The 27,614-nt window shown below is 44.9% G+C and overlaps 3 protein-coding genes across 3 annotated transcripts; all 3 read left to right on the top strand.

Moving 5' to 3' along the window:
• The first annotated feature begins 2,731 nt into the window (after positions 1–2,731).
• LOC118566812 (apolipoprotein A-I-like) lies at positions 2,732–4,205 on the top strand. Its single transcript, XM_036150295.1, has 3 exons — positions 2,732–2,839; positions 2,944–3,088; positions 3,209–4,205. The coding sequence occupies exons 1-3, from the start codon at positions 2,800–2,802 to the stop codon at positions 3,810–3,812; spliced, it is 789 nt and encodes a 262-aa protein (XP_036006188.1). The 5' UTR covers positions 2,732–2,799; the 3' UTR covers positions 3,813–4,205.
• A 1,126-nt stretch (positions 4,206–5,331) lies between these two features.
• On the top strand, positions 5,332–8,107 carry LOC118566813 (T-box transcription factor TBX1-B-like). The gene is made up of 6 exons (XM_036150296.1): positions 5,332–5,372; positions 6,239–6,413; positions 6,521–6,622; positions 7,263–7,434; positions 7,602–7,757; positions 7,892–8,107. Exons 1-6 carry the CDS (start codon positions 5,366–5,368, stop codon positions 7,961–7,963), a joined length of 684 nt encoding a protein of 227 aa, XP_036006189.1. The 5' UTR covers positions 5,332–5,365; the 3' UTR covers positions 7,964–8,107.
• Positions 8,108–12,002: 3,895 nt separating this feature from the next.
• LOC105933181 (beta-secretase 1) lies at positions 12,003–27,295 on the top strand. The gene is made up of 9 exons (XM_012872606.3): positions 12,003–12,867; positions 17,979–18,067; positions 18,996–19,212; positions 22,245–22,382; positions 22,732–22,866; positions 22,965–23,066; positions 23,205–23,354; positions 25,751–25,922; positions 27,020–27,295. Exons 1-9 carry the CDS (start codon positions 12,517–12,519, stop codon positions 27,256–27,258), a joined length of 1,593 nt encoding a protein of 530 aa, XP_012728060.2. The 5' UTR covers positions 12,003–12,516; the 3' UTR covers positions 27,259–27,295.
• Positions 27,296–27,614: the final 319 nt, after the last annotated feature.

Below are 27,614 nucleotides of genomic sequence, written 5' to 3'. Positions count from 1 at the left end.
CTCTGTCCATTTTTTAGCTCGTCTGTGGTATCTTGCTAATCGGTTTCAGACTAATCACCAGAGCTGATAAAAAGGACGGTGAGCGCTTCACCGGGGGGGAGCTGACTCATTGGTCCAGTGATCAGGCTCAGCTTGAGCCACCCCACTGAGAAATGCCGGCTCAATAATGCAATCAGGGGACGAGACAGGAGACGGAGATCAGACGGTGTACGACAAAGCAGAGGAGACCTGAACATAGCTGCAAAACAATGCACAGCCAATTAGCTCATTGGAAAAGGAAAGAAATATCAACTGATAAACCTAAAATACAGAATTGGGGGAGAAGCAGTTTGGCCAGAAACATGTCTGAGTTATGATAGATCCATGAAAAGTCCTCTGTCGGCTCAGTTCACAGCTTCAGTTCAGTTTCTTCTTCCACAAAAGAAGCCGGGGTTCCAGTGTGACATTCAGGCACCACCCGGGTCACCCAGAAACCAGCTTCAGGTCTAATTAGACAAAAACATCAAGGCTTTCTAATAAAAAGTCTTATTCTCATCATAGTATTTGGATCTGTGAGAACACTGAAGGATGAGATGACTTCTAGTTACATGTATCAATAATAGTGTAATAGTGTATCACTATTTTGTAATAGTGTCTTACTTTTCGTAGCTGTTGCTCAGTTTAAAGGCTAACTAAAGTTTAGTAGGCTTTTTTAAACAAACTGTTGTGACCAAATAGCATTTGGGATGTTCTCAAAAGAAGGGGGAACATTTATTTTTTTCAGCCCCGTTTCCTCCTGCTCAACTGCTGCCTATGGAAGCCGCTCCAGGTTTTGTTTTCGACATGTTGGTTGTTTTTCAGCGGGGGTGATTTGTTTGAGTTCAGCACTTACCGCAAATTACTGTACTGTCATGATCAACGTTGCATAAGACAGGAGATGTTGCAACGGAGCACGACAGGTAGAAGCATTTGAAAGCGACAGTGTTCAGAAAGGCCTGTATCGACCATATGGGCCTGATATTGTGCAAAAAAAAAAAAAAAAAAAGTAGCTCCAGTGCTTCCAATGATTGATCCTGCACCTGGTAACCCTGCGGGGTCCACGGCTTCCGCTCTGCAAGGATGCTGTGGCCTAAAAGCCACGGCTAGACGTTACAATCACCCCCCCCCCTTCCTAAAAACAAAAAATTAAATAAAACTTTTACATTTTTTAAACGTCAACAGGATAGGTTTACAAGAATACAAACTAAGCATATGCGCGTATAATTATACAATCCGATCGCTCCAAATCCTCAAATCACATGTAGCCATGGTGGCAAAGTCCACTGGTGATAGGACAACAAACAACAGGACAGAGCACACAACCCTTTGACCAATTAATCATCACACGCACGCGCACACGCACGCACACACACACACACACACACACACACACACACACACACACACACACACACACACTCCCAAACCGCGAATTTTCTAATCTAAAAACTGAGATAATTCTGTTTTGATATCATCTGCCCACCTGGAATAAACGTTGCGGTGTCTTTAGTGGGACAATATGTGTGTGTTTGAGCTGATTACATCAAGTGCGTGTGTCCTGTGTGCCCAGGATTGTTTTCCTTGGCAGCAAATTCTTTTTTTTTTTTTTTTTTTGGAAGCACAACAAGGGAAAATAACGTGGCTTTCTTGCAAATACCTTCATTTTGCTTTTCTGCATGCAGGAGATTCACTCTTGTTTCCCCCCCCACACACACACACACACACACACACACACACACACACACACACACGTCTCCAACATCTCCACTACTCAGAATAACAAAAAAAAAATAGATGTAATTAAAAGTGCATAATAGTCATAATAGTAGGTATCTGGAGAAGTGAAGAATAAAATGTTGTAAAAGTTGGTCTACACTGTGACACCGCAGCAGTATTTAGGGCATCTTCTGTTGGATCTGTTGACGTGCGCTCCAGCGTGTGATGTCTGATCTCCTCGCAGCGGGAGACCTTTGAACCCTCAACCCGATCCCCCCGCTGAGGAAGACGGCTCGGGGTTGAGGTCCACCTCCACGGAGACACGCAGCCCTCGCTGGGCCGCTCCTCCTCCCTCCTCCTCGGCCAAGAACTCGCCGTGCGCTATAAAAGCTCTGCTCTGGCAGGAGCTGCTCAGTCTCGTTACCAACTCCACCAGGTAAGGCGGGCGGCAGCTGGGACGGGGGAACAGGGATTTCTGTTTTCGGGCTCAGGGGAATCACAAAAGAAGTTGGCCTTCCACAACTTTTTAACTTTTTTTTTTCTTTTTTTAAATCTCTTTCATCTTGCAGAGTTGTCATTTCTGTGAGATCTGGGCTAAAATGTACTGTTCAGGAAAGATGACAGGTGCTTTAAGGCATTTCTGTCTTTTAATTGCAACTTTGAGCCAAAGCTGCTAGGCCTCCGGACATTTTCCAAACATGCCTGTAAACTCATTTGCTTTTTCGAGATCGTCCTCCAGGCCGGACAGCTGACTCGCTAAAACCCTGAAACGAGATTATGGAACAGTTCGGATTTTACCGACTTAAAGATGCTTCGCTAATCTATTCAGATTACACATCCTCCTGGCTGCCAGCTAATTTAGGCCAATTTGGGGATGAGCGGTTTTTGCAAAGCATTCTTGCTTTTTCAGACTTCCCAAAGCAGATTCAGAACCATTTAACCCTAATTTAGTCGATCATTTAACCACATTTCTTGTTTTGTTTTTTTGTGTGTGTGTGTGTGTTTCTCTCTCTCTTCCTCTTTAACATCCCTCCTCTCTTTTTTTTTTCTCGACTCCAGACCACCATGATGAAATTCGTGGCTCTCGCTCTTCTCCTGGCAGTCGGTGAGTAAAAAGAAAAAGATTTTTTTGCGGATTTTGTGACGTTCCCGGGAGACCTGCCGCACGTGTTCGATGTTTTCATCTCTCTCCTTCCACATCCACCTCAGGCTCCCAGGCCGCTTCCCTGCAGGCTGATGCCCCCTCCCAGCTGGACCACATCAGGTCCGTTGTGGATCTCTACCTGACGCAGGCAAAGGACGGTGCCATCAAAGCTCTGGACCAGCTCGATGACACTCCATACCAGGAAATGAAGTAAAAAAAATCTTGGCACTCGTTCTCATTCTTCTCTTATTAATTTTTTTTTTTGTTTGTTTATCAGATTCACGATTCAATTATTTAACCACGTGTCCTTCCGCCTCTGTGTTCTCCCAGGGCTAACCTGGCTCAGCGCCTGCAGGACATGCACAGCAACATCAAGGCGATGCAGGCCCAGGTCTCCCCCATGACCGACAGCTTCGTCTCCACCGTCGCCGACGCCACCGCCGAACTCCGCGCCACCCTCACGGCCGACATCGACGCTCTGAGAGCCGACCTGGAGCCCAAGCGCGAGAAGCTGAGGGAGGTGCTGGAGAAGCACATGGAGGAGTACCGCACCCACCTGGAGCCGGTGGTCAAGGAGCACTACGCCAGGCACAACGCCGAGATGGAGGCTCTGAGGGCCAAGCTGGAGCCCGTCATGGAGGAGCTGCGCCAGAAGGTCGCCACCAACGTGGAGGAGACCAAAGCGGCCCTCATGCCCATCGTGGAGTCCGTGCGCGCCAAGCTCACCGAGCGCCTGGAGACCCTGAGGGCGGCGGCGGCCCCTCACGTGGAGGAGTACAAACAGCAGATGATGCAGCTCTACAACCAGGCGCAGGGCGTCAACGCCGAGGAGCTCACCGCCCTGAAGGAGAAGCTGGCTCCGCTGGCAGAGGACATTAGGGCCAAGCTCGCCGCCATGGTCGGCGTCATCACCGAAACCTTCAACAAAAACTAAATCCTCTCTTTCCCTCCCTTTAACTAACCTCGCCTTCCAGGCTGATCCATCTAAGCTGTCTCTTATGCTCTTTCTACCCCCCCCCCCCACCCCCACCCCCGCCTCCCTCCCACAAACAGACCACCTCAGAAGTGAAGCTGGTGCCTAACTTATGAACGAACATGGCGGAACTTCCTCTCCTCCGAGCACACACGCAAGCACGCGCACAGAGGCACATCCACACTCAACACACACTCAACACACACACATACACCTTTGTCTTTTCATGCCATCTGCTAACATGTTGTGTATGAATTGTGTGTGAATTGCCACACGGGCTTGAATCTCTGTGTAATAAATGGTAACTGTGCTTTGATGAAAAAAAATACAGCTCAATAAACATCTGACTGTTTATAAAACTGTCCTTCCTGGAGTCCTTTCATCTTTAGACTATAAATATATATATATATATATATATATATATATATATATATATATATATATATATATATATATATATTTTTTTTTTTTTTTTTTTTTTTTGACATTCAGTGTGGAAAATACATCTTGCTGCCCTGGAGGGCCGCTTGCAGGTCAAAAGGATTTGGAGAGGTCAGCACTGATCACAAAGGTCCCTTTTGTAAGAGGCAAATTAAGACAATCAGTTAGGACTGGCATTGTATGAAATATTCCTGCCCGGTCGTATTGAAAGCCATGATTAATGAGTTGATCAGAGAGGGACTTATTAGTACTTCACTGCTTCGGGTCTCCCTCGGGCGGCAGCAATCAACGCCGTCCCATCACAGTGCCGCAAGAGGCCGAACACGCGACGTCACGACGTGAACGCTGCAGCTTCTCAAAACTAAAATGAAAATAAGCCCCATTTATCGGTAATTGATGGGAAAAAAGCTCGCTCTGATCATGGCGTGTGCTGGAATTCCACCTTTCGTCAAAAAGGCTTTGAGCCGGGCATCGTGTGTCAAAGAGGCTCCAATTAGCATGCTGTTGACAAGCCGGCCCTATGAATAATAAAAAAATAAATAAATAAACGGAGCGTTTCCGTCCTCGTCTGTCCGCACCCGGCAACAGCGAACCGTTCAGGGGGTTATCGGTGTGCAAAGTGTTGATCCGGCCGAGGCCTCAGGCTACGAGTCGCAATCATGGTCTTCGCTGCCTATAGAAAGCACGGCGCCCGCGTGCTCGCTGCTCCCGCGGCCCGCTGCAAGCAGGTGCGTCCAGCTTTGATTAGTTGGTGTCAGCGTCGCTGCGCCAATGGTAATGGATGGGGCCAGCATGGAGGTCCCCAGTGAGGGCTCCGCGGTGCATAAAACCAGGCCCGTTTCCCCCCCCCCCCCCACGGCCACAAGCGGACGCTCAGAAGAGCCTGGAAGCGCGAGTCCACGGAAGCTGGTGGGAGACGAGTTGATGCGGGCTGCTTCCTTCGTGTTACTGAGGAGACGTGCGGGTTTGCAGTCAGATTTCAAAACAAACAGACAAAAAAAAAAACTGAAAAGGATTGAACAGAAACTGTGGAAGCAGAAACAAAGACGACTTGATTGGTAGACGCTGAAAGGATGAACGGTAAGAGTTTTCTGAGTGCTTCATCGATGCTATGACAGGCACGGGTCGTTTCTTCCCTTCGCTATTTCGCACCTTTGCAGTTGTGGTCACACCTAAGTTTTTCTGGAGACCTGTGGCATGGAATGCTTATTTATTTATTTATTTATTTTTTTGTACGATTCGTACCGGCGTTGACAAACTACAGATGAAAGTCAAACTTTCTAAAATCTAGCCAGAGTGTAGCCTACTGTTCGTAAATGCGGTGATGTGACTCCGATAAATAACGAGTTTAGGTTTGATCAGAAGTCATAACCCCTGGTAGTGTAGGAAAGGTAGCTGGCACCAATTGTCAGGAAACCTCCTGTTTTAAAAAAAAATCCTTTTTTCGGTCGCTTTAAAACATTTTTTAAAGTTAAAACGTCAGGCGTTCAAATTTCCTCCGTGTCGCAATTAATACATTAGACCACAAAATAAGTTTTCCCGTGTTTTTCTGCATTTTTACATGGGGTACGTAAAGTATATTCATTTGTATGTTGTGAATTGTATGTTCAGAAAAATATTGACTTTGTTGGAAAAGGTAGAGGTCTCAGAAATATTTACAATTGATACGCTTGGTGTTATAGGGTTTAAAAAGGAACAGAGACAGGCTGTGATACAAACCTTTCAGGCAATATTATCAAATTAAATGTAATTCTATTTCAGATTGTAACATTTATTACCATGTATCTAGAAAATGTATGAGAATAAGTAACTATTAAGGAGATTAACTGACACAATCTGGTTCAGTACATGTTGTAGGTCATGAACTGGGGGGTAGGGGAGAAAAGATGTTAGCTGTAGGGAAATTGTAAAGACGTACGTCGAGGTTTACCTTCTTCTCCCCTCAGGTCTTGTGCTGTCTCAGGGCTGTGAGCTTACCTTGCCTGGCTGCACAGATGGAGGGCCGCTGTTCGGCAACAAGGCCCCCCAAGTGTGTGGGGTCAGAGTTGAGCTAGAGATGCAGGCACTGTGGCGGCAGTTCGACCAGCTGGGCACAGAAATGATAGTTACCAAATCCGGAAGGTGACTGAAAGCCTCCGGAGCAACACATTTCCCTTCACTGGGCTCTTTCTGACGCGTCTCTCCCTCTGCCGTCACGTTGTGTTCCCTGTTCATAAAAAACAACGCAGGAGGATGTTCCCGACATTTCAGGTGAGAATCTCCGGGATGGATCCGTCGGCCGAGTACGTTCTCCTCATGGACTTCATTCCTGTCGACGACAAGAGATACAGGTGAGGGATTTATTTAAAATAAATGGATCTGACCGCGCCTCGACTGGGACGAGCGCCCTTTGTTTCTGCGCCGTCTTGAGCGTTTCCGACTCAGCTGAAGACGTCGAGTTATAATCGATTTAAATATTACTGTTTGTTTTTTGACCATTTATAATTTTTCAAACATGCTCTTCATCTTTCCAATAAAGGTTTTGATTTAATCGGGTTCTAATGTTGACGCTGTCGTCTGTGAAAGGTGCCATATTGATAAATTCTATTTAAAATTTACTATTTAAAATTTACTACAGAAAAACTGACTTGAACTTGCTTACCCTGGACTTATTTAAAAATTAACAATAAGAAAAAGAATAAGAATTGCGCTATTCTAGGGGAAATATTAAAATATTGATTTCATGTATACATTTATTTGCAGCCATGAAACGGTTTCATATCCGATTTATATCAGGCTAGAGGAGATGAGAACATATCCTCTTGTTTTGTTTTTTTTGTAAAAAAAACCCTGGACTGGTGAACTGTCCAGGGTGTACCCCGCCTCTCGCCCATTGACAGCTGGAGATAGGCACCAGCAACCCCTCGTGACCCCAGTAGGGATAAGCGTGTTGTGAATGGATGGATGGATGATAATAATAGTGTGTTTCAGATATGCCTTCCACAGCTCCTCCTGGTTGGTGGCAGGCCGAGCAGACGTCGCGGCCCCGAGCAGGATGCATTTCCACCCGGATTCCCCGGCCCCCGGGGCCCAGTGGATGAAGCAGACCGTGTCCTTCGACACTCTCAAGCTCACCAACAACCTGCTAGACGACAATGGACATGTCAGTGGAATTTCTTACTGAGTTTAAAATTTGGAGTATGACGTTTCTAGTATAAACACTACCTGTTTTGCTTTGACACTATACATTTTTTTCTTTTTTTGTGCAAAATATCCCATAAAGACGGCCTCGTTTGACTGTTGTTTCTCCTCCTGCTCTCTTTTTGCCAGATGATCCTGAACTCCATGCACCGCTACCAGCCGCGCTTCCATGTCGTGTACGTGGACCCGGCGCCAGACAGCCACTTAAACGCCTACAAGAACTTCTGCTCCTTCTCCTTCCCGGAGACACGGTTCATGGCCGTCACCGCCTACCAGAACCACAGGGTGAGAACCGGGTGGGCTTCGTGAGGCTGCATGCTGACGGGTCGTTTAGGCCCTGCCGTTCGCTGTGCGTGAAGTCAGTAGGGGATTTCAGAGAACCGTCTGTGTGCAATCCTGCCCCTCCTTTGTGCTTCTAGATTACTCAGCTGAAAATTGCAAGCAACCCATTCGCCAAAGGCTTCAGGACCTCCGACCCGCAGGCATGGTGAGTGTCCGTCCGTCCTTGGCGAGCAGCAGAATCCTGATGCGGTCTTCTTTTTCCACCGTTATCAGCTGCCAAACGATAAGGCCGCAGGTTTGATCACAGCTAATCTTTAACTTTTGTACAGTCATACAGTCTCCCGTGTCAGGGAGGGTAGTGATAAAGGTACAGTAGATAAAAAAAAAAAACATTCATCTTCACAAATGTGCGTCAAGGGAATGGGATGCCTACACTGAGCTATATTATACACTGGAGTGCTAATAGCCCGCTGTTAGAACGAGTCGCTTTGAAGCCACCAGCCGCCATATTGGTACTCCCTATTTTTCCCCAGTAACTAGGGAATATGTGCGCTACAGCATCGAATAACGAGGATTTTCTCATGTTCAGAGGGGGGGCTTAAAACTTTTAAAATGTCAAATGTCATATACTTTTATGTTATGTTCTAAAAATATCAAGTACTGAGAAAGCCATGTGCTGAAATATTTTGCATTTTATTAATTTAAATATATATAACATTTAAAAATATATAAATAACAATATACAAAAACATATATTTACATATACGTATACATATATATACATATACACATACATATATATATATATATATATATATATATATATATATATATATATATATATATATATATATATATATATATATATATATATATTTAATATGAATAACATGTAAAATATTTCAGCACCTAATTTCCTAGTAGTTGATAGTGTTAATACATCCACTGACTGTAGAATTACCTGTGAAACGTTTTCACTCAGCCAGAAAACTGCTTGTTGTTGCAACCAAATCCTATGGGATTATGTGACAGTAGGGAGTAGCAAGATGGCGGCCAGTGACTTCAGTTTTTCTGCAAAATCAGCACTCCAGTGTATAATATAGCTCAGTGGATGCCTACTACTTTCTGAAGGTGACAATGTAACCATGCAACAAGTGTGTACTTACATCTGTGTGCAGGGAGGGCACTGCAAGCTCCCTTGAAGCATCCTGTCCACCAGATGGCAGCACAGAGCCCCTTTCCACCAAATCTAGGGAGCAGGGAACTTGCCCTTCAAAGTCTTCAAGCAGTGAGCATTTTTTCAACCTCTTACATCTCAGCTCAAATGCAGATTTTTAATTATTTGCAGTCGTTCGACTCATCCGGCAGTATTCCGACTCTCATTAATGATTTATTAGTTCTATCACTGAACATTGCCCTATAAGTCGTTTCAGTAAACGTCAGGGCCCAACACGGACTGGTTTGAGCAGTTTTCCTCTTCACTTGCAGGACAGATAGGTTCATCCTCTGCGCTGCTGCAGGAGTGTGAGCTGCCTCGCCATAAAGAGGACTCTGTGGAGCTGGGGAAAAGAGACGGTACCGGCCTGATGACACATGCACATTTCCTCCATATCCCTGTGTACTGGGACTACGCCGGATCATCCCATTAGGAAGTCGACCTGTCACCGAGCAAGCCAATGAAAACCAGGCGGTCCAATTAGACCCTTGATGTCCTGCTTCTTCCCTTCTTATATTACTGGATATAGTATGCTTATGGTAGTTTAGGCTCCTGGTCTCCATCACAGCTAAATTATTTATCAGACCTTTAAAAAAAAAAAAAATATGTGAAAGAACGATGCTTCAGGGGTTGCATAATGACGTACACTATCAATAAAATCTCTGAGGTCTCCCAAGAGCCACAGAGCCGCGGTTTATTTCGATATACTGGAGAATAAAATTGGTTTATAAAGTCAAAAGTCTGCATACCCGCTGTTAAATTACTACTTTTTTAGTTTTGTAAAAAACTGAGATGTATTCAGATCCATTCCCACGTATAATGTCACATTGACTTTGTTCAGGTTTATTCTGAAGTCTGTTAGAACTACACAAAGAAGTAAATAGATAAAGGCACATGTTAGCTGCGAACAAGTGCACGTCTTCAAGCCAACACTTTGTTGTTGCACATTTTGGATTTAATTTCAACATTCAGTCATCTCTCTTGTCAAAATTTGTTCTGGGCTCTGGTTAGTGGCCCAATCCAAGACTTTTACTTTCCTCTCTTGAATCGTACTTTTGTTGATTTTGGACGTTTGTTTGAGCTCCCTGCAATGCCGACACCTTGTAAGGTTTTAGGGCTACACTTCTTCAGGGTGGATGTTCATATTTACACCCACCCTTAAGAAAAACTCAGTGGCATCTAAAGAAAAGTAACCAGAGCATGATGCTGTCTAACCCTATATTCCACTCAGACAGCACTTGGAAACTTTTGGTGTTTATTCCATATTTTTTCTTAAGTCTGTGTATCAGAATCAAAACGAAGACATGCAAATGTTCTGGATTACTTTATTGAATGTTTAACAATCAAGCTGCCAGGATTTCAATTGCAGTAAGAATAACTGCTCATTTTTAAATGAAAGAAACTGGACGATGTTTTGCATTTCAGTTTTTTTTATTTATTTATTTATTTTTTAATTTTACATAATGAACTGAAACAATGATCATTTAAGTTAAACTTATCACTTTGAGACAGAAAAGGCACCAATCCCTGTGTGACCCTGCAATGATAAGTGGGTGGCTGGCTGGCTGGATAGCTGTGAGAATCTCATACTGGCTGATTCCTAGGTAATAAAAATGGTAATATGTTCCTGGTGTATCATCATAGCATTTCAGCACCAATGAAAGCAATTAAATGAAGTCAGTCTTCTGGATTTTGGCTAATTTTGTTGTCATGTTGAGAGTAGAGATCGAGCAAAGGTACCACTCAAAAACTATCAAGAGGGTGAGAGAGAACGGAGAAATTATTGGAAGTTTAAAAAAAGCACACAAAAAACTTCATTACCCATGATGCTGCGCTTCTTCGGAGGTCTCCTGGAACGGAGGCAAGAGCGCAAACTGACAAAGATTTTGCTTTCAAAATAAAAATAAAACTGCTGTTCAACAATTTTCTTTCAGTCACAAGGTTATAGCGTAGTAAATTAAACGTTTCATTTCTTTGTGTGAAAATTATGACATCATTGCCATGTTGTATGTCTCCTTTAAATAGCTGTTAATAGCTTAGCGTGTTTTATGTCGTCTGTGATGTTTTATGGACATTACTAGACATTACTAGAACTGCTTAACATGGACAGTCCGACTCGTTATGAACACCTCAACGGGAACGATCACACTGAAACCGGAGGAAGGGGAGCCTGGCCAAGATTGTACAGGGCCCTGAACAACATTTAATCGGGGGACCGTCTGACTATCATCCCTCACCAAGCCTCAGCTAATATCTCCTTTGTCGTGGATATTCAAACGTTTATGCAATAAATGTCGTTCTAAATTTTTTCACCATGATATTTTTTTTCATTTATTTCATGTTGTTTTCATTTATTTCATGTTGTGGCTTCTAGCACTCAGAAGTTAATCCTGGCTAATCAATAGATTTTTTTATGTTCACAAATGAATCACATATATTGACCGTTTCTCTAACACAAACGATGGGTTTTTCCCCCCCCTATGTTTCACACGGATGCACACACAAGTTCCTCCTTTGCTCCTCCAACGAGTGAGACTGAGAACAGGCTAAAGGGGAGGGGTGCGGGAGACTACACGTGTGGTGCTTGTTGTCGACACTGCCTTCACATGAATGCCTATGGTGCACGGTGGTCCTAAGGGGTCTCACAATGAGACATTTGGAAGACGTGACTGGTGACTCAAAGTGACTGTAAGGCAAAATAAGAGTCGGCGATATCCGGAGGACCTTTTTTGATGACAAAAATGGTAAATACAAATGTAAATTTGGCCAGAGAATGATGTCTTTCAATTCAGAGTAAGTAAACATTTAAAAAAAGAATGAAGGTAATATCAAAGGAAAGAAACCCAATCTCTGCTTATTAGAGTATGAATGTTGTCAAACCGAATGATGCTATATTTATTACTGGCTACACTACGAAGGAGCACCACAGTGCGCCGAATAAGGTAGTTTACTTTGAAAAATCCTCCAGGAAACAGTTTGGATTTGTAGTTTAGCTTGGCCTTTTTGATGCGCGTCCCCTCTCAGATCCGAAGGATGCGGCGGAGTAGATGGAGGAGGAGGAGGAGGAGGTGAAAGACTGGAAGGCGGAGAACAGCATGAACTGGACGGAAAATAGGGAGGATGCGGATTACTTTAGCCTACAGGTCAGTCTGCCTTCCGGCGATGGTTTGGCTCGTTTAGTGCGAAGATGTCCGGCTAAAGAGACCCAGGCCTGCGGTTTGTTGGTACCCGGAGCAGAAGCGGGGGATTTATGCGTCGCCTCAAAGTGACACTTGGGAAAGCCTGGGCGTTAATCGTTAGGGCTGTTTGATGTCAACCATAGGTTGGTGTGTACCATTCAAAATCAGACAAAACACATTGAACCTCGTGCCTTTTCGCCTTGTGGGTCAGCTGCCATAATGGTTTTAGCCGTCGTTTTAGCATCATCATCCCCACCTGACCTATTCTCCCGTGCTGCTTCGCTCTGGATGTCAAACTGAAAGCAGCGCCACAGAGCCAACGCCAGAACAATACAGAAAAAAAAATCCAACCGAGCTGCGCTCAGACATGAAGGAGTCCTCTCCGCAGGCTCGCTGCTTGACGGCGCTGGTCGTGTGGACGGCTCTGTGTATGCTCAGCCGCGCGCAGCCCGCACCTGACTCTTCGGGCCTGTCTCGAGCCATCCGCGTGCCACTGCGGCAAGGCGCTCGCGCAGAGCAATCGCCGCCGCCGCCGCCTTCCGCCGCAGCCATCTCCGCCTCGAAACGGGGACGCGGCACCGCGGGCGAGTCTCCTGCGCGCAGGCGGAGAGGAGCGTCAGAGGGCGGCGTCAGCTTTGTGGACATGATAGACAACCTGCGTGGGAAATCCGGTCAGGGATACTACGTGGAGATGGCCGTGGGCTCTCCTCCGCAGAAGGTAAGACGTTTCTGCTACGTGTAAGGCCACCTTTTGACCTGTTCACACATGTACACAACGAAATGAATTTAATTACAATAATTCAATCACAATAATTTAATTTAATTTACAGAATGTAACTCTATACATCTACACAGACAGTGTGCAGACCTGATTAGGGGTGTCTAAATTAACCCAGGGGCCATTTCCGGCCCTCTATATTGATTTTGTGTGCGGCCCCTCCCTACTGCAGTTCAACTGGCCAGCACAGGTGCTTAATGCAGATGGGGCTTTTTTTTTTTTCTTAATTATTATCAACACATTAAAATCTTACAATGGAAAATGTCAGGTGAGAAAAAATATTAGTCTTTTACTAACAGTCTGCATTTGCTTTAATTTCATAGCAAATAGGGGTCCATCTATCTGTTGAGTTTTACTCACAGGTATGCATTGGAGCACGCAAATTAAATGCTTTTAATTATTTATTAAACTTGGAAGAAATGTTCTTAAAGCTGAGATATACTTTTTATTTTTTCGATGGAGCCCAAAAGTAGTTTCAAACAGGGTGCCTTTCTTTTAATTAATGAATTAGTTTACTTAACAGGGACAGTACACGTTAATGAATGTTTCCGTAAACGTGTCAGTATTAGCCACACGGCTAATTTTCCACTGTTGCCCCCCGGCCAGGTGTATAAGACCAACAAATGCTAAAATTACAAGCGTTTAGTAAAACATAAAGGCCGACAACAAATCTCAAAGTTCAGACTTGTTTTTTAATAGTAATAAGGCAAACCAGTAGACATTTTTAAGTTTTGAATCCGTCATTATTTACACATTCCTTTCCTATAAAAAAAATAAATAAATAAATAAAAGAGACGTTTAATCGTTCAGTTAGAACACAAGTGTCAAACTCAAGGCCCGCGGGCCAAATCCGGCCCATCAAGGTAAATTATCCGGCCCTCGAGAGCCAAAAAAAAAGGCATATATCCTTTTTAAAGTGTATAAGTGGCTAAAACTGTGCCTCCTGTAAGTGTAACTCACCCCAATATCAACTTTTTTTTGCAGATAAACTGTATAAACTGGGCCTAAGGGTGATACTTTTATGTTACTGTGCATTTTTTATACTACTGTGAACTGGAATGAAATTATGAAATGAAAAGTATCGTCTCTACACATGCAAGCGGGCCTTTTAATGACTTCATGATGCCAAAGTGGCCCCATATAGAAATTAGTTTGACACCCCTGAGTCAGAATATAGCTTAGTTGATGAGCAGGTCAAAAATATTTAATTTACTATATAATTTATGGTTTTAGTTTAAAAGTGATATATATTCTTTTGGCCCCGCTAGTACTTTTGACTTGTTTGGACACCCCTGATGTAGACTATAACTGTCTGTGCTGTCCATCATTTATTGTGATATAACTCCAGCAGAGTTATGTTATAACATAGTATTACATTTGTCATAATGCTGGTTATGATAATAAGCATAGCATGAAATATTGTATCAGCGTTCATATGTACATAAAAAAGCTTTCATATGAATTGAGGCACTAACATGCTCACCCTAATGGCCCGCAGCAAATTTATGATCATAAAAGGAAATCACTGCAAACTGTCTTCCCTCCTACAGGCATTAAAGTGAACATTTGTCAGCACTTTCAAGTTAGACTTAAAGCGTCCTTCAGATGTACCTTCTGACTGTCCCCCGTCTGCGGGTTGGCCCCCGCCATGACAGACGGCCTGTGTGTGAAAGGCAGTGAAAAGCGGCAGACAGATAATGGGACCATTAATTCTAGCGGCGCGAGGACTGCCAGCTGGGTGCAGCTGCGGTGCACAGGCTGGCACACAGAGGGTGACGGGCCAGGAGAGGGGAATCGGACCGAGATGTGTCGCCGTGGGGCGGAGGCGCGGGAGAAACGACTGGGAGAATGAAGGCTGAGGAAGGAAGAGAGTGAAGTGAGCCAGGATCAGGAGGAAAGATGTGGGCGAAGAGGGACAGAAAGCAAAAAGAGCCGGGATAGAAAGGGGAAGGAGAGGATTGGTGCAGGAAGAAGAAACATGACAGAAGCTTGATGCGGGGGTCCGATTTGGAATTTAGCTGGAAAGACAGAAACGAACTGTCGGGAGCCATAATGAGCCTTAGTGGGGGCTTCAAAGTGCTCCATGTAAGTGACACCAGCTCCGAGGGACACTGACGCTTTCAGAAAAGGTAGAAGACAGATGCGCCGCGTAGAGACGCACATATCACTGCGTTCTGGCCCATTTTTGATCGCAATCTTTGGAACAGTGGTGCCACCAGGGGGTTGCCAGGGGTGGCCATGGCCCCCCGTGCTATGTCCTGGCCACCCCACTGGCCAGTGTAAATTGTAGGCAGTCGCTCTTCTTGACCTTCTATCGCACTTTTATTTGTATCTGCTAGCATCTACTTTCCCCTAGTAACTGTTTTGTTTTCCAATATATGAATAAATGTACGCCGTATTCTAAATATAATTACACAATAAAAATAAATTGTTGTTCAACTCAAAATGTTAACTGTACTGTTATTGGTCTATGCACATTAGATCATTGGGACCATTAAAAATCCAAAACAAAACATTAAAAACCAAAAGATATTAGTAGGCGTTTACATCAGTCTTTCTGATAGTTTTCTACAGGCAGCTTTATTACAGCAGTAGAATAAAATCCTGATATTATGGCTTTTAGTTTCAGTGCCACCCCAAGAATTTAAGTGGCTCCATCTAGCCACCCCTACAAAATATTCAAGTGGAATTGCTAAAGCTTCTCTCAAGAACCAGATCTTTTCTTACCTAGATGGCTCTAATCAAGTTAATTCTTAGACTTTGTCTTCCAGGATCGAAGTTGTAATGTTTTTCCAGAGGCTGCTTCAAGTGTTTAGAAACAAGAATGCAATTAATGCACCGTCCTTGGAGGCCTGGATCCTACCGGCATCATGACCTCTGACCCTAAACAATCAATATGAATGCAGTTACTTGGAAAATGCAGACGTTAGTTGGTGCCCATTAAAGTCTACACAGCCTTTTTGCTGATCCCTTTGCTTTATGGCTTAAAATAAAAGTCTCATTTATAATTTTTGTTATTTGTAGAGCCAAAATATAATGGATTATGAACTTCTATGTCTTAGATCTTAAGTCGTTTCCCCCAAATACTTGGATGGATGGATGCAGAGGGTCCCCTCTTGTCACAACACACACCTCTGCTGGCCTCTGATGACATCTGGCTTGTCTTCCATGTTAGAACCAATTATAACTGGTTTGTGATAAAGACATAGGCGGTTACTAAAATAATAATTTACTTTTTAAATCTGGCCTACATAAGATGAGATGTAAAGGTTTGCCCAGAAGACCACAGGTAGCTCAATCTGCTAGCTGTCCTCCACCAGGTAGGGCTGTCAGGGTATTAACATTTCACACTCGATGCCAAGAAGACCAAAATAAACTGGGCTTTTTTCAATGAAGATCAAAACCACATAACCAGTAAGGCAAAATTTGGCAAGGAAATTTTATTTCTATAGCACATTTCAGTACAAAGACAATGCAAAGTGCTTTACATGATTAAAATATAGGAAAATAAAACAGAATAAAAGCAAGTTGGAATAAAACGTAGAAACAAAATAAAATAAAACATGGGAGAACAGAAACTAAAGGCAAATATTAAAAACAGTTGGACTACGAAGTTGAACTAATGATGTTTAAAACAGCTTAACTAGAACAGTCAAAGGCAATCCACACAAAAAACTCAGGCTTTCATCACTTTTACAGTTTTCTGGAAGTTTGTTCCAGACAAGTGGAGCATAGGAACTAAATGCTGCTTCTCCTTGTTTAGTTCTGGTTCTGGTTCTGCAGAGTAGGCTGGAGCCAGAAGACCTTAGTGGTCTGGAGGGTTGATGCACTGATAACAAGTCTGTGATGTATTTAGGTGCTAAGCCATTTAGGGATTTATAGACTAACATAAGTATTTTAAAGTCTATTCTCTGAGATACAGGGAGCCAGTGTAAGGACTTTAGAACTGGGGTGATGTGCTCTACTTTCTTAGTCTTAGTGAGGACGCGGGCAGCAGCGTTCTGGATCAGCTGCAGCTGTCTGATCCACTTTTTAGACAGACCTGTGAAGTAATCAATTAAACTAAAAATAAATGCATGGATTAGTTTTTCAATAAGACCATGGTTTCATCATTCCACTTAGTAAGAAGCCAATGAGTCGGGGGCCTGCAGAACCAGTCCTCGCTGCTTTGGGACACCTGAATGAAACAATGTGGACATTAGCGGGACCGTGTAGAGCTTAACAGCACGCTGACGAGACCATTCTCGGCGTGCCAGGATGCAGCCTTCAGTGCTCCTACGGAGCTCCTATTGTTGAAGGAGGCAGCTCAGACCCGCACACTCAGCACTTCTCTGTCCAAGAGAGGAAAGACACGGGGTTTGGCGTTGTGACCCGCTCTGGTAATGTCCGAGGGGTCAGCTTTTGTAGACGGAATGTGGATCAATGGTGTGGGCGTGCGGCATGTGTGTGCAGTAGAAAGAGAAGAAGGTAGACAGCGTCGGGGTTTATTCTGGGATGTCAGGCCGGGCCCCTGAGACAGTAGCCCTTCTCTGGGTATTTTAAGAACCGATCCATTATTGAGCAGCTCGTTCCAGCTCTGCGGCCGCCCTGTCCGGGTGTTTTCCGCGCCACCGTGCCTCTCCCCCGGCACCGACCGTCCTGGCCTCACGTTGGATCCGTCACCCACACGGGGCGGAATCCGAAAGCCGACATCCGCGCACCAATAGAGCAACGGCGAGTAGTATGCTTCTGCGCTCCATTCACACATCCGCCGACTGTTTGGACTGACTGTGCAAAATGTGATACTCGCACAGAGGGTCAGACAGAAGGGGAGGAAATGACAAGGTGGGGGGGTGAGTAGAATATGCAACCTGAGAGGTGGGGAGGGTTGGAGGGGAGGCAGAGAGGGGACGGACAAGGACATGTGGGTCAGAGGGAAAGAACTGCAACAAAAGAAGATGTGGAGAAAATAGCTGAAAGGCGTGAACTGAACGAGAACACATTAGGATGTATTTAGAGTCCCTCCCTATTGCACAGTAACCGGTCCCTTTGGGTCTCTCTCTTTTCTTTAGCTAAATATTCTGGTGGACACAGGAAGCAGCAACTTTGCCGTCGGGGCAGCTGCACATCCCTTCCTGCGCAGATACTACCATCGTTCACTGTGAGTTCACACGCTGTGCCTGATCTCTCTCCTCCCTTTTGTCACATTCCAGCCGCAGGCTTCAAGGTTTTTTTTGTTGTTGTTTTTTTTTTATGTGGTAGATCAACACAAAGTAGTGCACAAATAGACAGGTGGAGGGAAAAAAAAAGCTAGCTGGTTCTTAAAATGTGTATTCATCGCCGTCAGTGCTACCGGCTGCCATCAGGTGTCACCTGACTAGGATCCCATGTGTTATTTAGCCTGCCTTTAACTGCAACGGCTCTGTGGAGGCCTCAAAGGGTCGTTGAACGAACGTCAGGGATAAAGTTGAAGTAAAGTAAAATAATGAATGAAAAACAGCGTAAATCCAGGAAGAAAACCTTTTAGGCCAGGAAAGACCGGAGACGCGGGGGAGTGGAGGTTCACCTTCCCGCAGATCGATAACTCTCAGCCTCCAGCCAGAGCTACAGTGAAAAGGTTTGGATCGACATGTCTTAAAATCCAGGTTTAAAACTCATGGAGAATGTGTGTCAATACATGAAAGTTGATGTTCCCTGATGCTAATCTTTTAGTCTGACTGGCCTCGATCTTTTCTACAAAGACAGGTGGACTAATGTGTCGGTCTCTGTCTTTTAGCCGGTAGAGACATACGCCCCCAAAAGGCTGGCAGCTGTAATTGCACCATGCGGTGGCTGAAGACAAATGCGCACCACACTTTTCAGGTTTTCCTTGCCCTTCCCTTTCCGCTTGACAAATATGCACTGCTTTGTGTTGCTTAATCGCATAAAAAACAAACAAAAACAACAATAAAAGCCATTAAAGAGGATAGTCGCAGCATGAAGGAACGTGGAAAAGTTCAAGACTGTTGAATATTTTTGGAGGACTTTACAATCAGAAACATGCTTATTTGCAGAACTAACTTTGTGTGTTGTCTTGTGTTGGTGCACAGCTCCGGTTCATACCGAGACCTGGGCAGGAGCGTGTACGTCCCCTACACCCAGGGCCGCTGGGAGGGGGAGCTGGGCACCGACCTGGTCTCCGTGCCGCACGGCCCCAACGCCACGCTGCGCGCCAACGTCGCCGCCATCACCCAGTCGGACCGCTTCTTCATCAACGGATCCAACTGGGAAGGAATCCTGGGGCTTGCCTACGCTGATATAGCTCGAGTAAGCTGGCAACAGTTTTTGCTTCAAGCTGCGAGAGATCAACTCTGCTGCTCACAGTTATGTGAAATGAAGTGAACCTGAAGTCATTTTCACGAAGGTTGCACCTTTGGGGTTCATAGAATCCAATTAGCCCTTTAGAAATTATTTATCAAAGGATTTGTACCAACATTTAGTCTTAAGGCGTTTAAGAAGACAGGGAAATCTCTAAATTTTCTATCTTTAGCTGGACTGTGAAATCAAAACGGCCATGTTGGCACCAGCAATATGTAACTGGAGGGGTCGGCCCTTAAAGGCGAACTACTGACTAGGAAATTTGGGAGGAACCTCGCCAGCCCTGACTGTAGTAATTGCCAGCAGTTATTCCCCCCTTGCAATATTATCATTTATAGCATTTGTTCCCTGCTGGTAATAGCTGCAGCTCTAATGAGCTGTGTTGGTTAAGATGAGTTGCACGACTAGTACCAGCGCCGTGTGTGACTTTGTTCATGCATCGACCTTCTGGATTCCTCTGAACAGGGCCGTGCTGCTTTTTATTCAATCATGAACTGCTTGGAGGTGAACTAAAGATATAAGTTGTGATTTTCTCAGAGCTAATTTATGCAAAACAGTTGCAAGATTTCCCCTTGAAGGTAAGAGCTCGATGACTGTAGTGTTTGCCATCGTGGACCCAGCTCAGGTGTTCCTTAGACCTGGGCGGACCTGCTATTCTTAATGGGAGCCCTTCACGTTAACCTTGACTCTAATATTCTCTTCTTTGCTTTAAATGTAACAATAAAACCTGAAAGGTTGCATGCCCTCTCCATCAAACGTTAACTAACAGGAGTCTCCAGGAGGGTTTCCTGGTACAGCTGAGGCAGGAAGCTACGGCTTCATGCGTTCTGCTGCGTCTAACGTTTCTCTTAAACCAGTGCTTCTCAAATAGTGGGGTGCGCCCCCTAGGGGCGAGGGTATGAAGGTACTGCAGGGGTGGTGCAAGAACAGCCATGCCTTTTTCCCCCCGTCAAGAAATTACAGGCCTTCTAAATTATTCTAAATGTGACAACAGCACCCCCTGCTGTTTGGTCTGTACCTGCATCAGTAGTATGATGAATACTATTTAATAAACTCTTAAAGAAAGTGCAATACTTAATGTGACTGAAGTTTGCCTTTAATATTAATGGCTTGATATTACTTTTGCCACATGAGGTTCATAGCTAGTTAAAGGTTTACTGCAGGTACGAGTCGGGCTAAAAGCCATTTATATTGTTAATATTATATAGTAAAAAAAAGTGGTAATGTTGAAACATTCTAGCTGTTATAAATTTTTAAAGGGATTCCTTGTAATCTTCAGAACGACAGCTTTAATGCTTTAATCACTCAAGTGACCATTTTGTCAGCTGATGTGTGTAAAGAAAATATATGTTTTTTAAATGGGAACACCAACCTCGTAGTGCTTTAGCTGCGGCCACAGTTACAAAAGCAGTCCTAATGGGTCGCTTTTAAACCAGATGATCCGGCCCATTTATCTTTCTGACGGCGGAAGCAGGATAATGTGTAAATGAGAGAAGCCTCACTGGAAATGAGGCAATAATGAACTACGCTTTTTTTTTTTTAGCGCAGAGACAACGACCTTATTAGGTAAGGCTGCAATTTAAAAAAGGCCAGGTTGTAAATACTGTGAGGTGATGTTATCTGTTTGCTAATTGGTGAATAATGTCACAACCTAAACGTTATGAAACTCGCAGAGAAAATATGATTTATGAACAAAATGAGTTTATATTGAAGACGTGAGCTTTGTTCAGAACATCCAAACAGGGAGCTATGAACATGAATTAGTTCAATTTAAGCCTAGCGGGGTCCCATTTCCATCTGTTAACATTCTGCCAACGTGTTAACTCTCGTAATATTATGTGACCCTATCAACTGGTACTGATAGAGCTGCTCAGAGGTAGTTACTGTGTTCCAACTAGATGGATGCAATCGATTTCTAAACATTTAAGGAGGGCACAGATACACTTTTGCATTTTGAGATTAGAATCTGAGATGTAAGTAGAGGGGAAATCGATGTATGTCGACAGTCTTACTACAAGCGTGAAACACGGTTGAACGTTCTTAGGCTACGTTCACACTGCAGGGAAAATACGGCACAAATCCGATCTTTTTGCCCCCAAAAACATCTAAACTGTGCCACTTCCGTATGTGCTACTAATTCTGATACGTATCTGATTTTTTTTTCAAAGCGTCCGCTGTCTGAACCGTCACGTCGCATTTTACCAGTCTTTGACGTCTCTGGCTACATCCACACACAGCAGCAGCAGTCAGCGCTCCACAGAAGACCGCTGTTAACAGCTGCTTCCTTCTTACCTTACTTCGTCTTGCTATGATGTGGTCTTAATTGTCGGCTCAACAGCTTTCTAATAACAACAAGGAGAGATGCTGGCCTGTAGCCGCGTTTTTCTTTAAACAAAACCTTATAGAACACTTCTAGAAACAATTCGATTCACCATTACTACTGTAAACAGTGCGCTGCTGTGTGACGTCTCCTGTTTTCCGTGCATTCGGGTCGCTTTGCGGTCTTGAACCGTTCAGACAGCAGTATTATGAGGGTCCGTTTAATAGTAGTATGAACGGCCACCTAAAAAAAAATCAGATTTCAGCAAAAAATCATACCTGAGCATCAAGACCTGCAGTGTGAACGTAGCCAAAGTATGGGCCTGTTCAGCTGCATTCAGTCAGGGATTATATGGCATTGTCAGTGAAGCAGTAAATGTAAGATTAAACAGGTCAATTTAAAAAGAAAGAAGTCCTTTTTTTTGTTTTTATTGATGTTTAGACAGATGTCGAAAACTAGCGATGTCACGAACTGGGAAGCTGCCCTTCACTGTAACCCCGGCAGCTTCTCAGCAGAAGCGTCAAGAGGAAGCAGCGTGTAAAACTGGAAGCTAAAACCCATCCAGGCATCGGTCATCCACATGGCTTTTCCAACAACAGCACTTCTCTCTCTCTCTCTCTCTCTCTCTCTCTCTCTCTTTCTCCGTCTCTCTGTCCTCCAGCCGGACGAGACCCTGGAGCCGTTCTTTGACTCTCTGGTCCGTCAGACCTCTGTCCCCAACCTCTTCTCCCTGCAGCTGTGCGGCGCAGGCTTCACCCAGAACCAGTCTCTGGGGAGCTCCACAGTGGGCGGCAGCATGGTGACACACACACACACACACACACACACGCGCACACACACACATCCTTGTTTAAAGTACAAAGCGAGCGCCGTGTCTTGACTTCCATAGACTTCCATTCATTTTCAAGCCTTTTCTATGGCCTAACCCTGACCTTCACTGGTTTACACCTTAGTCCTAAACCTAACCCCTAGCCCAGGAAAAAAAGGCGAGGACCAAAAAAAGCTTCTCACTTTACTCGTAAAATGAGTAAAACATGTTCTCGCTCAGCTGCAAGCACAAGAACACACACACACTACACACACGCGAAGCATGTAATGTTCTGCTTCCAGGAAGCACTGGCTTCATTTAGTTCTCCCCGTGCTTTTAGATCATCGGTGGGGTGGACTCGTCGCTGTACGTCGGGGAGCTCTGGTACACTCCCATCCGCAGGGAGTGGTACTACGAGGTCATTATTGTCCGGATCGAGGTGAACGGGCAGGACCTCAACATGGACTGTAAAGAGGTACCTTTTTTTTTGTTTGGAGATGAGGAATTAGAAATTCTGATTATGCATCCAAAAACGCGAGGCAACAAACATGCAACACACGTTGTCATCTGCAGTACAACTATGACAAGAGCATCGTGGACAGCGGAACCACCAACCTTCGACTTCCTAGGAAGGTCTTCCAGGCTGCAGTGAAGGCTATCGAAGCAGCCTCCTCGGTCAGTCCGCTGTATACCACGCATACGTCTTTATTGTCCTCGTGTCGTGCTTTGACGGAACACCCCCCTCATTTCTCTATGAACTTAAACTGACCCAAAATTTTTACTCAGCAACAAATAAATGATCCTGTTTTGCAGACCGAGCAGTTTCCCGCCGGGTTCTGGCTCGGGGAGCAGCTGGTGTGCTGGCAGGCCGGCACTACGCCCTGGCACATCTTTCCAGTGATCTCCCTCTACCTGATGAGCGAGAACCGCAACCAGTCCTTCAGAATCTCCATCCTGCCGCAGGTGAGGCCGCCCTCGGGTTCCGGATGGGCATGTGCTCCCGCAGAACACGGCACAGGTCAGAATGGACGGACCGTGCGTTGCAGTCGATGTTACGTATCTCAGTCCCGTGTGGGTGATTGGAGACCACCCACGTCTAGCTCCTGGATTTACGATTCAAGGGGACGTGTTAAAGCAAAAGTGCAATTCACGGCAAGGCTCAACGCTTGATCGTTTAATCCTTCTTCGTATTAAAGCTCCTCGCGTGGGAAGGACAGAAGCAACTCTTTTTCGGAAAAACACCTCTTTGTGCTTGCACGCAACAATACGAAAGCTAGAAGCTTTCCGTTTTAACTTCTGCTGCAGGTAAAAACCACACTGCAGCGTACAAATGAGCGCCTAAACAGCTGGCTAAACAACCGTGTGGGAGTTTAAAGTATTGCGGGGGTCAGAAGTTATCGCCCTCCAGTGGACATTTACGCTATTACACCTGTCATTTCTTTCTGCGCCGCTTGTTTATCAAGGGGCAACTTGTGTGGCCAGGAGCAAAATATCAAAGGGCCATTCCTGACTGTGCCAGGGTCCCTGAAGTGTTCCTTGTTTTAAAACAAGCGGCACGTTCGGCTGAGGAAAGACAAGAAAGGATGAAATTATCTGGTACCGGAGGACGTCTGGTAAACAGAAGCCGAGGGCGAAAAGACGACGGGTTCTGCTGCGGGATATAAGGAGCCCAAACACAGCTCAATTGTTCTGCTTCCAAAAGAGGTTGAAGGTTTTCTGGCTAAGCGACAAAGGCGGCGTTTGTCCGCAGCATTGTTTACGCGCACACATTCTGACACACCCGTGTGTGTCAGAGCTTTGATGCAATCTCTGTTGTGTCTAAAAAAAGGCACAATAAGAAGAATCTGAGAATACAGCTCTGCAGAAATGTAGAGGCAAATACTTCTTCACAGGCACTGCTGTGAAGAAGTATTTGCTCCCTTACAGATATCGTCCCTTTCTGTTTTCTGTCACAGTCGAATCTTTTGGAGCTTTTGATATCAGACAACGATGAGCTGAGCCAATACAACAGAGCAGTTTAAAAATGATGATTTCATTTATTAGGAAGAAAAAAGCAGTTTCCCCCCTAAACCTAATAATGGCTTTTGCTGGGTCCGTCTATCAGCTGTTATCCAGGTCCTGAAGCTGCAAAGCAGGCCTAGACGATAAGCTACCGCCGCCATGGATCGCCGCCTGTGTGATCATCTTTGTTCTGAAACGCTCTGTTAGTTTTACTACAGGTGTAGCAGGATGCTCTCCCATGGCTGCCCTTATGGGCCAGTCTCTTTCCTATTGTTGAGCCATGAACACTGAAGTGAACCAGGGCGAGCGAGTGCCTGCAGCGCTTTAGACGACGTTCTGCATTCCTCTCTGACCTCCTGGGTGAGCCGCCGGTGCTCTTTTTAGAGTAATTTTGGTAGGCTCGCTACCTTTGGGAAGGTTCACGACTCTGCTTAGATAAAGACTCTGACTGTTGTTCTCTGGAGTCCAGAATACCTAGAAATGACTTCTGATGGATATCGATGACTCGGTTTCTCCTCTTTTCTTGAACTGCGCACTGCAAAAACGGAACTTAAAATAAGTAAAATGTTCTTAAAATGAGTGTATTTGTCCTTGATTTGAGCAGGTAAATAAGATTATTTGCCAATGGAATAAGATTTTTGCACTTAAAATAGGAACAACTCATCTCCATCACCTTATTTCAAGTGCAGGATGTCTAATTATCTTATTTTGGGGGTCAAAATACTCATTCCATTGGCAGATAATATTATTTACCTGCTCAAATCAAGGACAAATACACTAACTTTAAGAACATTTTACCTATTTTTAGACCCGTTTTTGCAGTGCGTGATTTCAGGGGCATGCCGTGTTGCTCTTTGAGATCTTTTAGCCCACTTCGTGTTGTCAGGCAGGTTCTAAGTATATTTTTTGTTGTTGTTATTCTACAGCCCTGTCAATAAAGTTTGTTTAGTGAAAATCTGACTTATCAAAGTCAAGCCAAGATCTAACAGGAGGTGATTGCTTTTTCACATTGGGTTATGTTGGTTTGGAAAGTCTTTTTTTCCCTCCTCCATACGTTAAATTATTTAAAAACTGTTTTTTATTGTTATAGTTGTCTGATACATTTATGGTTTGGTGATATGAAACATTGAAGTGTGACAAAAAAAGCAAAAACAGATGAAATCTGTAAAGGGTCATATAGTTTTCACAGGCCTGTAAAGGGATAGCTAAATCCACATAAGATGTTGAGGCAACTAATGTATACAGGAACCACAGATTTTGTTTTTTTTGTGTGTTTTTGGAAAGTCACAAAAAGAACCTTCACCTGAAGCCACATTTACATTTCATTTGTCTGTTTTGTGTTGGTTCTGTGTGCGCAGCAATACCTGCGGCCGGTGGAGGACGTGGCGTCGGCTCAGGAGGACTGCTACAAGTTCGCCGTGTCTCAGTCCACCACCGGGACGGTGATGGGAGCCGTCATCATGGAGGGCTTCTACGTGGTGTTCGACCGAGAGAAGAAACGCATTGGATTCGCCGTCAGCACCTGCCACGGTGAGGAGGAGAGGACCGGCGGGGGATGAAGGAAAGGCCTTTAGCCCGTTTTCCTGTCCCTCGACCTTTTTCTGATCGTCTTCAGCGTGTTGAATTGAGTTTGCCAGGGAGCAACAAGTCTGAAGCATTGGCACAGGTTCTCATTCGTGCGTCTTTGAACTCAAGCTCGGTCTGATTGGACGGATCGTGGTAGATGAAGTTTAAAGGTTCTCCGTTAAATTTTAGTCTGGACTTTTTCCATTAACTCTGACCAGCCTCCTGGTCCGTGTTTCTGAAGCAAAGCGTCCCCTCAGCATGATGCTGCCACCACCATGGTTCCCACAGGAAACATTAGCAGAGTTGGTTTCCCTCCACGTTTGCATGCAGGCCAAAAAGCTCCCTTTCCATCTGTCCAGAACTCCTTTTCTCTCTCTCCCCTAAAAGGCCTGTGGGGAACACACCAGAACCTCTTATGGCTTTCTTTTAACAATGGCTGTCATCGAGCCAATCTCCAGATTTGCGGAGTGAGCATCTAATAGTCAGATCACCTGAGGTGTGGACATCCCGTTCTTATTTGGGAGTATCCGAGCAAAGTGGATCCTTTTATTTGGTAAACGACATTGATGGTCATGGATCCTTTTTCATGAACTTAAAAAATGATACTCTGCGCCGGTTCGTCACGTAATATCCCCGCAGAACAGATTGAAGTTTGTAAAGTGACAAAACCTAAAAATGCTCCATTGGTATGAATGTTTATTGCAAAGCTTTGCTGTTTTAGAAACAGTCCACTGCAAAAGGGGAACTAGAAGTAAGTAACATTTTCTTGAAATAAGTGTATTTGTCCTTGATTTCAGCAGGTAAATAGGATTATTTGCCAATGGAAGAAGGTCGTTGACCCCTAAAATAAGATATTTAGATATACTGCACTTGAAATAAGATGAGGGAGATGAGTTGTTCCTGTTTTAAGCGCAGAAATCTTATTCCATTGGGAGATAATCTCATTTAGCTGCTCAAATCAAGGACAAATACAACAATTTCAAGAAGATTTGACTTCTATAATTCCCTTTTTGCAAGAACTTAGGTGCTAATTCACCCCCTTTATGTCCTTCCCTCCGCAGTGCACGACGAGTTTCGCACAGCCTCCGTGGAGGGCCCGTTCCACGGCGTCGACCTGGAAGACTGCGGCTACAACATCCCGCAGACGGACGAGTCCACCCTGATGACCATCGCCTACATCATGGCGGGAATCTGCGCCCTCTTCATGCTGCCCCTGTGTCTCATGGTGTGCCAGTGGCGCTTCGCCCGCTGCCTCCACCCGCACGGGGACTTCGCCGACGACATATCGCTCCTAAAGTGAAGGGACGGGGCGGCCGAGACGCGGGGCTGGGGTTGGGGAGGGGAGGGGAGGGCGGGGGGGTTGCTCCTTTACGAAATGACGGTGCTGTCCCCGGAAAGCTTTGCAAAGATTCTTCAGGAATTCAGTCGAAATCACGGACACACCCGCAAACAGAACCTTGCCGCCATCGGGCCGCTTGCAAGGATAACAAGAGCCATTTTGAACTTGAACAGGAGAAGAGATGGTGCTGCTGTCAGTGTCCCCTTTGATGTTTAAGCTTCTATGCAGATCAGCGCGATTTAGGGAACTGGTGCCGGGGTGGGGGTGGGGGTGGGGGGGGGGGGGGGGCGCTACACACGCAAAAGAATCCGTTCTTT

The sequence above is a fragment of the Fundulus heteroclitus genome, chromosome 18 (assembly GCF_011125445.2).
Source record: "Fundulus heteroclitus isolate FHET01 chromosome 18, MU-UCD_Fhet_4.1, whole genome shotgun sequence".
In the NCBI taxonomy this organism is placed as follows: domain Eukaryota; kingdom Metazoa; phylum Chordata; class Actinopteri; order Cyprinodontiformes; family Fundulidae; genus Fundulus; species Fundulus heteroclitus.
The sequence above is the reverse complement of the archived record's forward strand: the minus strand, read 5'-3'. Positions and strand labels throughout refer to the sequence as shown.